The 11851-nt window shown below is 41.9% G+C and overlaps 1 protein-coding gene across 1 annotated transcript in view; it reads left to right on the top strand.

The window, feature by feature from the left end:
• The window catches only part of LOC115120686 (epigen-like), a 22364-nt gene extending 11889 nt beyond the window's left edge, over window positions 1-10475 (top strand). The window contains exons 2-5 of the mRNA XM_029649643.2: window positions 5228-5371; window positions 5784-5904; window positions 7176-7334; window positions 10235-10475. Of these exons, the coding sequence (XP_029505503.1) occupies window positions 5228-5371; window positions 5784-5904; window positions 7176-7334; window positions 10235-10292 (482 nt within the window). The 3' untranslated portion in view covers window positions 10293-10475. The remainder of the gene's footprint in view (window positions 1-5227; window positions 5372-5783; window positions 5905-7175; window positions 7335-10234) is intronic.
• The last annotated feature ends 1376 nt before the right edge of the window (window positions 10476-11851 follow it).

Raw genomic sequence — 11851 nt, 5'->3', positions numbered from 1 at the left:
TCCTGCGTGAAACAGACCATAATAATACATTGTAAACGACTACAATGCTTTCACGTTTCACTACACGCTGTTAGTACAAAACCATGGTATGTTTTTTTCATTGTACTACCATGGTTTATTTGTGCTACCATGGTTTATGTGTGCTACCATGGTAGCTAGTACAATTAACAAAAATATAAATGTTTTTTTTTGTCACTATCATGGCAAGAAAGCACAATAGTACTGGTGTAAATACCATGGTATTTTCCTGCAATGGTAGTAACAAACAAACCAATATAGTACCATAGTATTTTTGTCATTGTACTACCATGGTACACCTTTTGGTAAGGGACCCAGCCAGAGTTATGTGTTTGTATTTTATGTATATTTTATCTTTATGACTTTATAAATATATACTGCAGTATACCTCATTTTATTGTATGACTTTGAATCTACACAACACAGCATATACCAGTATGTCAAAACCCCAACGTCGTGTGACGTAGCGTATGTGAGTGTTTGGTGACCTCTGAACTCCAGTATTGTTAGGATACAGCTGTTCTCGATACAGCTCTTCAACAGTTTTGGATCTTTTCCTCCATTTTGAACAGCTCCTCCATTTTGAACAGCTCCTCCATTTTGAACAGCTCCTCCATTTTGAACAGCTCCTCCATTTTGAACAGCTCCTCCATTTTGATCAGCTCCTCCATTTTGATCAGCTCCTCCATTTTGATCAGCTCCTCCATTTTGATCAGCTCCTCCATTTTGATCAGCTCCTCCATTTTGATCAGCTCCTCCATTTTGAACAGCTCCTCCATTTTGAACAGCTCCTCCATTTTGATCAGCTCCTCCATTTTGAACAGCTCCTCCATTTTGAACAGCTCCTCCATTTTGATCAGCTCCTCCATTTTGATCAGCTCCTCCATTTTGATCAGCTCCTCCATTTTGAACAGCTCCTCCATTTTGATCAGCTCCTCCATTTTGAACAGCCTAGATTCCATTTTGATCAGCTCCTCCATTTTGAACAGCTCCTCCATTTTGATCAGCTCCTCCATTTTGAACAGCTCCTCCATTTTGAACAGCTCCTCCATTTTGAACAGCTCCTCCATTTTGAACAGCTCCTCCATTTTGAACAGCTCCTCCATTTTGATCAGCTCCTCCATTTTGATCAGCTCCACCATTTTGATCAGCTCCTCCATTTTGATCAGCTCCTCCATTTTGAACAGCCTAGATTCCATTTTGATCAGCTCCACCATTTTGATCAGCTCCTCCATTTTGATCAGCTCCTCCATTTTGATCAGCTCCTCCATTTTGATCAGCTCCTCCATTTTGAACAGCTCCTCCATTTTGAACAGCTCCTCCATTTTGAACAGCTCCTCCATTTTGAACAGCTCCTCCATTTTGATCAGCTCCTCCATTTTGATCAGCTCCTCCATTTTGAACAGCTCCTCCATTTTGATCAGCTCCTCCATTTTGAACAGCTCCTCCATTTTGATCAGCTCCTCCATTTTGATCAGCTCCTCCATTTTGAACAGCTCCTCCATTTTGATCAGCTCCTCCATTTTGATCAGCTCCTCCATTTTGAACAGCTCCTCCATTTTGATCAGCTCCTCCATTTTGATCAGCTCCTCCATTTTGAACAGCTCCTCCATTTTGATCAGCTCCACCATTTTGAACAGCTCCTCCATTTTGATCAGCTCCTCCATTTTGATCAGCTCCTCCATTTTGAACAGCTCCTCCATTTTGATCAGCTCCTCCATTTTGAACAGCTCCTCCATTTTGAACAGCTCCACCATTTTGATCAGCTCCTCCATTTTGATCAGCTCCTCCATTTTGAACAGCTCCTCCATTTTGATCAGCTCCTCCATTTTGATCAGCTCCTCCATTTTGAACAGCTCCTCCATTTTGATCAGCTCCACCATTTTGAACAGCTCCTCCATTTTGATCAGCTCCTCCATTTTGATCAGCTCCTCCATTTTGAACAGCTCCTCCATTTTGAACAGCTCCTCCATTTTGATCAGCTCCTCCATTTTGAACAGCCTAGATTCCATTTTGAACAGCTCCTCCATTTTGAACAGCTCCTCCATTTTGATCAGCTCCTCCATTTTGATCAGCTCCTCCATTTTGATCAGCTCCTCCATTTTGATCAGCTCCTCCATTTTGATCAGCTCCTCCATTTTGAACAGCTCCTCCATTTTGAACAGCTCCTCCATTTTGATCAGCTCCTCCATTTTGAACAGCTCCTCCATTTTGAACAGCTCCTCCATTTCCTCCATTTTGAACAGCTCCTCCATTTTGATCAGCTCCTCCATTTTGAACAGCTCCTCCATTTTGATCAGCTCCTCCATTTTGAACAGCTCCTCCATTTTGAACAGCTCCTCCATTTTGATCAGCTCCTCCATTTTGAACAGCTCCTCCATTTTGATCAGCTCCTCCATTTTGATCAGCTCCTCCATTTTGATCAGCTCCTCCATTTTGATCAGCTCCTCCATTTTGATCAGCTCCTCCATTTTGAACAGCTCCTCCATTTTGATCAGCTCCTCCATTTTGAACAGCTCCTCCATTTTGATCAGCTCCTCCATTTTGATCAGCTCCTCCATTTTGATCAGCTCCTCCATTTTGATCAGCTCCTCCATTTTGATCAGCTCCTCCATTTTGATCAGCTCCTCCATTTTGATCAGCTCCTCCATTTTGATCAGCTCCCCCATTTTGATCAGCTCCTCCATTTTGATCAGCTCCTCCATTTTGATCAGCTCCTCCATTTTGATCAGCTCCTCCATTTTGATCAGCTCCTCCATTTTGAACAGCTCCTCCATTTTGATCAGCTCCTCCATTTTGAACAGCTCCTCCATTTTGAACAGCTCCTCCATTTTGATCAGCTCCTCCATTTTGATCAGCTCCTCCATTTTGATCAGCTCCTCCATTTTGAACAGCTCCTCCATTTTGATCAGCTCCTCCATTTTGAACAGCTCCTCCATTTTGAACAGCCTAGATTCCATTTTGAACAGCTCCTCCATTTTGAACAGCTCCTCCATTTTGATCAGCTCCTCCATTTTGAACAGCCTAGATTCCATTTTGAACAGCTCCTCCATTTTGATCAGCTCCTCCATTTTGATCAGCTCCTCCATTTTGATCAGCTCCTCCATTTTGAACAGCCTAGATTCCATTTTGAACAGCCTAGATTCCATTTTGATCAGCCTAGATTCCATTTTGATCAGCTCCCCCATTTTGAACAGCCTAGATTCCATTTTGATCAGCTCCTCCATTTTGAACAGCTCCTCCATTTTGAACAGCCTAGATTCCATTTTGATCAGCTCCTCCATTTTGAACAGCCTAGATTCCATTTTGATCAGCTCCTCCATTTTGATCAGCTCCTCCATTTTGAACAGCACCTCAATTTTGATCAGCTCCTCCATTTTGAACAGCACCTCCATTTTGAACAGCTCCTCCATTTTGAACAGCTCCTCCATTTCCTCCATTTTGAACAGCTCCTCCATTTTGAACAGCTCCTCCATTTTGAACAGCTCCTCCATTTTGAACAGCTCCTCCATTTTGAACAGCTCCTCCATTTTGATCAGCTCCTCCATTTTGAACAGCCTAGATTCCATTTTGAACAGCCTAGATTCCATTTTGATCAGCCTAGATTCCATTTTGATCAGCTCCCCCATTTTGAACAGCCTAGATTCCATTTTGATCAGCTCCTCCATTTTGAACAGCTCCTCCATTTTGAACAGCCTAGATTCCATTTTGATCAGCTCCTCCATTTTGAACAGCCTAGATTCCATTTTGATCAGCTCCTCCATTTTGATCAGCTCCTCCATTTTGAACAGCACCTCAATTTTGATCAGCTCCTCCATTTTGAACAGCACCTCCATTTTGAACAGCTCCTCCATTTTGAACAGCTCCTCCATTTCCTCCATTTTGAACAGCTCCTCCATTTTGAACAGCCTAGATTCCATTTTGATCAGCTCCTCCATTTTGATCAGCTCCTCCATTTTGAACAGCACCTCAATTTTGATCAGCTCCTCCATTTTGAACAGCACCTCCATTTTGAACAGCTCCTCCATTTTGAACAGCTCCTCCATTTCCTCCATTTTGAACAGCTCCTCCATTTTGAACAGCCTAGATTCCATTTTGATCAGCTCCTCCATTTTGAACAGCTCCTCCATTTTGATCAGCTCCTCCATTTTGAACAGCCTAGATTCCATTTTGAACAGTCTAGATTCCATTTTGAACAGCCTAGATTCCATTTTGATCAGCCTAGATTCCATTTTGAACAGCCTAGATTCCATTTTGAACAGCTCCTCCATTTTGATCAGCTCCCCCATTTTGAACAGCTCCTCCATTTTGATCAGCTCCTCCATTTTGATCAGCTCCTCCATTTTGAACAGCCTAGATTCCATTTTGAACAGCCTAGATTCCATTTTGAACAGCTCCTCCATTTTGAACAGCCTAGATTCCATTTTGAACAGCCTAGATTCCATTTTGAACAACTCCTCCATTTTGAACAGCCTAGATTCCATTTTGAACAGCCTAGATTCCATTTTGAACAGCCTAGATTCCATTTTGATCAGCTCCCCCATTTTGAACAGCCTAGATTCCTTTTTGAACAGCCCTTCCATTTTTATCAGCTCCCCCATTTTGAACAGCTCCTGTGCCAGGATAAACATACTAATTTAACATAGTCCCCTTTTTTTTGACTGTGTTTGTTCTGTGCTTTTCAATGTTACATTTTTTTTTAAAGCAACATTCCATCTAGCCTAACCACTGATCTTGGGGTGGCAGGTAGCCTAGTGGTTAGAGGCAGGTAGCCTAGTGGTTAGAGGCAGGTAGCCTAGTGGTTAGAGGCAGGTAGCCTAGTGGTTAGAGCATTGGTTCAGTAACTGAAAGATTGCTGGATCAAATCCCTGAGCTGACAAGGTAAAACATCTGTTGTTCTGTCCCTGAACAAGGCAGTTAACCTGTTCCCCGGTATGCTGTCATTGTAAATAAGAATTTGTTCTTAACTGACTTGCCTAGTTAAAAATAACATGATTTAAAGAAACTTTTCATCTCACCTAGCAAGTGTCAAGCCTAATCACTAATCTGACAGGTGCTGGCTTTCACCGGGCAGATCAGGAAGTACCCTACTAAGAATTCTGATAATTAGATTCTTTAAGAACTTTAGAGCCGTGTAATTGTGTTGGTGTAGAAGGGTAGCAGTTAAAGGTAAAACCTTTCATTAATCTCCTTTGTTCCCGTCCCACAGACTCCACCACTCTGGTTGCAGTGCTCCTCCTCCTCCTCTCCACAGGGGTCCAGTCAGCAAAACATTCAGACAAACTTCAACCAACACAATGGACACTCAACCCGGACCTTGCAGAACCCAAAATCTCCACGCTGCCTGTAAATGGTGATTTATAGGATAGAAACAGCTATTGTGTGTCTTAATGCTCCAAACGGCATGGGGAAGAAGGTTTAGTGTGAGTTTAAAGGTTGGGGGAACAGGTGCTTCTTGGGAGAAAAAAAACAGGTATTCTAATCCTGAACAAACTGGAAGGACCGCATCTAGTTTTTTTTCTTCTTGAAAATACTTGTGCATGTACTACAGAGTTTTACCCATCACAACAAACGAGAGCCTTCCAGTATATGTTCAGGATTCAGATACCTGTTTCACTTGCTCCTGACTACGCCCCACACCCCCACCTTGGATAGACTGAATGGAAGGGTTAAGGGCTTTAGACTAAAGCTGCTACATGACCAGTTTGTGTTGTCGTTATTCTTTAATAAAGATCTGATTGATTAATTGATTGATTGATTTGCAGGTAGTGATATGGAGGAACCTCGTGTTCTGAGGATGTCAAGATCCTGTAAAGATGAGGATTCTGACTACTGTCTGAACGGGCAGTGCATGTACCCCCCTGACAGCGATACCCCTGCCTGCATGTAAGACCACACACACACACACACACACACACACACACACACACACACCAGTGGAGGCTCATCAGAGGAGGGGGAAAGGGAGGACCATCCTCCTCAGTGAATTTCATACAAATAAAAAATACATTTTAAAAAAAGTGACCATTTTCAGATAAAACTATTCATCACATACAGTTGATGTGTCGTGCATTGAAGTCCATAAGAGAAAAGGGAAAAGGTGAGAGGAGGAGAGGGCATGGATGTGAGAAGGAATACAACGTGGCTGCTATGAAAGTGAACTGTGTTTGCGCGTGTGCTCAGAGGTGTTTTCATCCCACCGATTCTGTTGAAAAACTTTTCTTAAACATACCTGAATTTGTCCAATAGAAACTATTGTTTGACTAATGGTCCGCTTGATGCAGGCAAGAGTGTACAAGGTGCTCCTACGTTGTAAACTTTAATTCGTAGGCTAGGTTGTAGCATGATGGGTAATAGGGAAAAATGTGAGCCTCGCTGTTACATTAAACTGGGTAAATGGAATATGAATGACAGTCATCCAGTAATAGAAATAAGGCCATTGATATTTAAACAAAAAAAACATCCTCCCTCATCTTAAAATGGCCCGACCGCCACTGACGGAGGTAGATACTAGTTACTGGAGGTAGATACTAGTTACTGGAGGTCGATACTAGTTACTGGAGGTCGATACTATTTACTGGAGGTCGATACTAGTTACTGGACGTCGATACTAGTTACTGGAGGTAGATACTAGTTACTGGAGGTCGATACTAGTTACTGGAGGTCGATACTAGTTACTGGAGGTAGATACTAGTTACTGGAGGTCGATACTAGTTACTGGAGGTAGATACTAGTTACTGGAGGTTGATACTAGTTACTGGAGGTCGATACTAGTTACTGGAGGTAGATACTAGTTACTGGAGGTAGATACTAGTTACTGGAGGTAGGTACTAGTTACTGGAGGTAGATACTAGTTACTGGAGGTCGATACTAGTTACTGGAGGTCGATACTAGTTACTGGAGGTAGATACTAGTTACTGGAGGTAGGTACTAGTTACTGGAGGTAGATACTAGTTACTGGAGGTATATACTAGTTACTGGAGGTCGATACTAGTTACTGTAGAGTAGCACCATAAACCATAAACAACCTTGGTTCACACACACACACACACACACACACACACACACACACACACACACACACACACACAGTTACTTCAAACTAATTGAGCTCGTCAACTCTCTCTCTCTCTCTCTCTCTCTCTCTCTCTGTGTAGGTGTGATGCTTCCTATAGCGGCGCTCGCTGTGGTCTGTTGGTCCACCAGGCGACGCTGTGCAAGTTAGCCACAACAGAGGAGGTGATTGCCATCTGCGTGGGCGTGGCCATGTTAGTGTGCTGCCTCGCTGTTGGTCTCTACTGCTGCATCAAGAGAAGGTAAGCAACTCACAGTAAAAAAAAACACACACACACACACACATATGTGGAGCAATACAGCGTCATACATGTTACGTATTACAGACCCGTAGGGGGCACAAACTCACGTACGGACTCGCAGGAGGTATGTTTATAAATTAATTTTGATCAAGCAACTGTAGAGTATCCTATTGATTCCTTCTTGATGAATATGTTGGTTTCGTATTCGTCTGTAATTAATAGCCCCCTTATTCATTTCATGAAGTTGGGTTTAGCTGGCCGGCTAGACAGGTTCCCAATCTACCAACCTCATAACTAGATACCAAGCTATTTCAGGCTATCAATCATCAAGTTAGAGTAGTTTATCTAACTATCTTACATGGCATGCCTGTGTTACGCCCCTGAAAACAGGGGAGAAATAATCACGAGAGTGATACGGTGTTGTATTCTCAATTCAACGTTTAGTTCAATGAGAAAAGACCGCGATTTTCCCCAGGAATATAGGTGGAGACCAGAGCAATCGATCTCCGGCTCATAGATTAAGAACATTTCGTAGATCACAGATTAACACTTTTAGGCACCACAAAATAAAGTAATCAATATAACGTTTACACATTACTCTCACAATTCGTACCCTTTGTACACTTGACGGATTTGAACTTTAACACAATTCTATGAATGTTATCGATCTCTATCAACTAATACTGAATGCATCTTTTTAATTTTAGATGTTTTAAGATCCGCACATACTATGAATTTACTAATACTTTTTAATGTATAACAGGCTATGAATATTTCCTTTTAACCTGTCACACCTGCTGGCAAGGTTTCTACACTTATATGATGCCATATAGCATTGTGACAATTGTACTAAACTCCTAAGGCATAAAAGTTAGAAATAAATCAATGTGCATCATTAATTAAAATGACAACTGAACGGGTGAAGAGGTAGGAATAGATAACCTTTTGAGAATTAGGCATCATGTCTGGTGATCTGTCTGATATAGAATTAGGCATCATGTCTGGTGATCTGTCTGATTTAGAATTAGGCATCATGTCTGGTGATCTGTCTGACGTAGAATTAGGCATCATGTCTGGTGATCTGTCTGACGTAGAATTAGGCATCATGTCTGGTGATCTGTCTGACGTAGAATTAGGCATCATGTCTGGTGATCTGTCTGATGTAGAATTAGGCATCATGTCTGGTGATCTGTCTGATATAGAATTAGGCATCATGTCTGGTGATCTGTCTGATATAGAATTAGGCATCATGTCTGGTGATCTGTCTGATATAGAATTAGGCATCATGTCTGGTGATCTGTCTGATATAGAATTAGACATCATGTCTGGTGATCTGTCTGACATAGAATTAGGCATCATGTCTGGTGATCTGTCTGATATAGAATTAGGCATCATGTCTGGTGACCTGTCTGACATAGAATTAGGCATCATGTCTGGTGACCTGTCTGATATAGAATTAGGCATCATGTCTGGTGATCTGTCTGACTCTTTTCCCAGTTAAGTCTTGACTCATCACATACGCTGCTTCTGCTGTTTATCTCTTCTGTTGCCTAGACACTTTATCCCCTACCTATAGCTCTACATATCTACCTCAATTACCTCGTAACCCCTTCATCGACTCTGTACTTCACATCAACCCCCTATGGTCAATATGACTCTATACATCACATCAACCCCCTACGGTCAATATGACTCTATACATCACATCAACCCCCTACGGTCAATATGACTCTATACATCACATCAACCCCCTACGGTCAATGTGACTCTGTACTTCACATCAACCCCCTATGGTCAATGTGACTCTATACATCACATCAACCCCCTACGGTCAATATGACTCTATACATCACGTCAACCCCCTACGGTCAATATGACTCTATACATCACGTCAACCCCCTACGGTCAATATGACTCTATACATCACGTCAACCCCCTATGGTCAATGTGACTCTATACATCACATCAACCCCCTACGGTCAATATGACTCTATACATCACATCAACCCCCTACGGTCAATATGACTCTATACATCACGTCAACCCCCTACGGTCAATATGACTCTATACATCACGTCAACCCCCTATGGTCAATGTGACTCTATACATCACATCAACCCCCTACAGTCAATATGACTCTATACATCACATCAACCCCCTACGGACCACCTCCCATCCATCCTCATGTACTTCTGGCACCTCATAATAATAGTGATAATAATAATAGGTGCATGACACCCCTGACATACAGAACATAGAAGTATAATGAATAGAGCAGACATAATTCCTTCCTTTAAATCAGAGAGGCATGTCTCTTCTAGACAACATGAGGACATACAGTAGGGCAAAAAGTATTTAGTCAGCCACCAATTGTGCAAGTTCTCCCACTTAAAAAGATGAGAGAGGCCTGTAATTTTCATCATAGGTACACTTCAACTATGACAGACAAAATGAGAAACAAAAATCCAGAAAATCACATTGTAGGATTTTTAATGAAATTATTTGCAAATTATGGTGGCAAATAAGTATTTGGTCAATAACAAAAGATTATCTCAATACTTTGTTATATACCCTTTCTTGGTAATGACAGAGGTCAAATGTTTTCTGTAAGTCTTCACAAGTTTTTCACACACTGTTGCTGGTATTTTGGCCCATTCCTCCATGCATATCTCCTCTAGAGCAGTGATGTTTTGGGGCTGTTGCTGGGCAACACGGACTTTCAACTCCCTCCAAAGATTTTCTGTGGGGTTGAGATCTGGAGACCGGCTAGGCCACTCCAGGACCTTGAAATGCTTCTTACGAAGCCACTCCTTTGTTGCCCGGGCGGTGTGTTTGGGATCATGATGTAATACTGGAATTTCTATCGTTTGACCTCCTTTTCTCTCTCTCTCTCATTCTAGGTGTGAAAAACAGCCCCTTCTCTACAAGACCTACGGTGGCTCGGAGAACTCAGTTTGAGCCCCGTCTTCATCATCATCACCACCACCAACCTCGTCTTGTTTTGCTGTCCCAACAATTCCATAACCGTATATTGACCATAATGTATTCCCATATCATATCAAATTGAGGCTATTTATTGAAATATCTAAAATTATATCTCAAATATCTCAAATTAAAGTTATAATTTAGTTTTTTTTTTAAGTGTACATGTATTTAATGTGTTTATTTTTGTTGTTGTGTCTTTCAAATCCGATGACTATTGTCTGAAGATTGATTTTCATAAAGGAGTCGACATCCCTATTACACGGGCAGGTCTACACGTTATCTCATTTAACCTCCAGGTATCAGAACTACAACGGATTCGGATTTGAAAATATACCTAAAACAGCAGGGACACTATCAGTCAGCCAGGGCAGGATGAAAGGGTGGTACAACATGGCATCATATTCCCTATATAAGAACTCTACAGCCCCGTTTACAACTGGTGCTAACATGCGCCTGTTGTCCCTCGAAAAATATGCACCATTTTTTTCTTTTTTTCTTCACATGTCCCCTTGTACCGTAAAATATTTGCTCCCCCCCCCCCCCACACACACACACACCCACCTCATAGAATTTACGACGACAAAATAACAATAACGACCCTCTGTTTATAAACGGCGATATTGACGTTGCAACGCAGGGCTATGAGCCAGAGGGTTGAGGGTTTTGAGAATCTGATTTTCAACACTCTGATGCCATATTTATAATATAAAATATATGCCACTGATTTTCCACCAACAGGTTTCTGTGCCAACGCACCACACAACCATTAAAGAAAGCCTCCCGGCTTTGTGCGCTTCAATATCCAAGTCGATTGTGGCGTTGAAAACGAAAACGGTGTAAATCTTGACAAACAGAAAATACATCCCTTCCTACTTTGTAGGTTTACCCAGGATCAGAGGCTTGACAATCTACCTTGTAGGTTTACCCAGGATCAGAGGCTTGACAATCTACCTTGTAGGTTTACCCAGGATCAGAGGCTTGACAATCTACCTTGTAGGTTTACCCAGGATCAGAGGCTTGACAATCTACCTTGTAGGTTTACCCAGGATCAGAGGCTTGACAATCTACCTTGTAGGTTTACCCAGGATCAGAGGCTTGACAATCTACCTTGTAGGTTTACCCAGGATCAGAGGCTTGACAATCTACCTTGTAGGTTTACCCAGGATCAGAGGCTTGACAATCTCAGAATGTCATTCAACATTTTGGTGTTTTTGTAACAGCTGTCTCTTTCCATTCAACAAAGCAGCAAGGGTTGTTTTAAGGTGGAGATGTGGTTCTTCTTGTTTCAGTCATGGGTTATTTTAAGGTGGAGATGTGGTTCTTCGTGTTTCAGTCATGGGTTATTTTAAGGTGGAGATGTGGTTCTTCTTGTTGTTTTAAGGTGGAGATGTGGTTCTTCTTGTTGTTTTAAGGTGGAGATGTGGTTCTTCTTGTTATTTTAAGGTGGAGATGTGGTTCTTCTTGTTGCAGTCATGGGTTGTTTTAAGGTGGAGATGTGGTTCTTCTTGTTGTTTTAAGGTGGAGGTGTGGTT

This window comes from Oncorhynchus nerka, linkage group LG27, assembly GCF_034236695.1.
Source record: "Oncorhynchus nerka isolate Pitt River linkage group LG27, Oner_Uvic_2.0, whole genome shotgun sequence".
Taxonomy (NCBI): domain Eukaryota; kingdom Metazoa; phylum Chordata; class Actinopteri; order Salmoniformes; family Salmonidae; genus Oncorhynchus; species Oncorhynchus nerka.
This window is presented reverse-complemented; position numbering and strand designations above follow the sequence as displayed.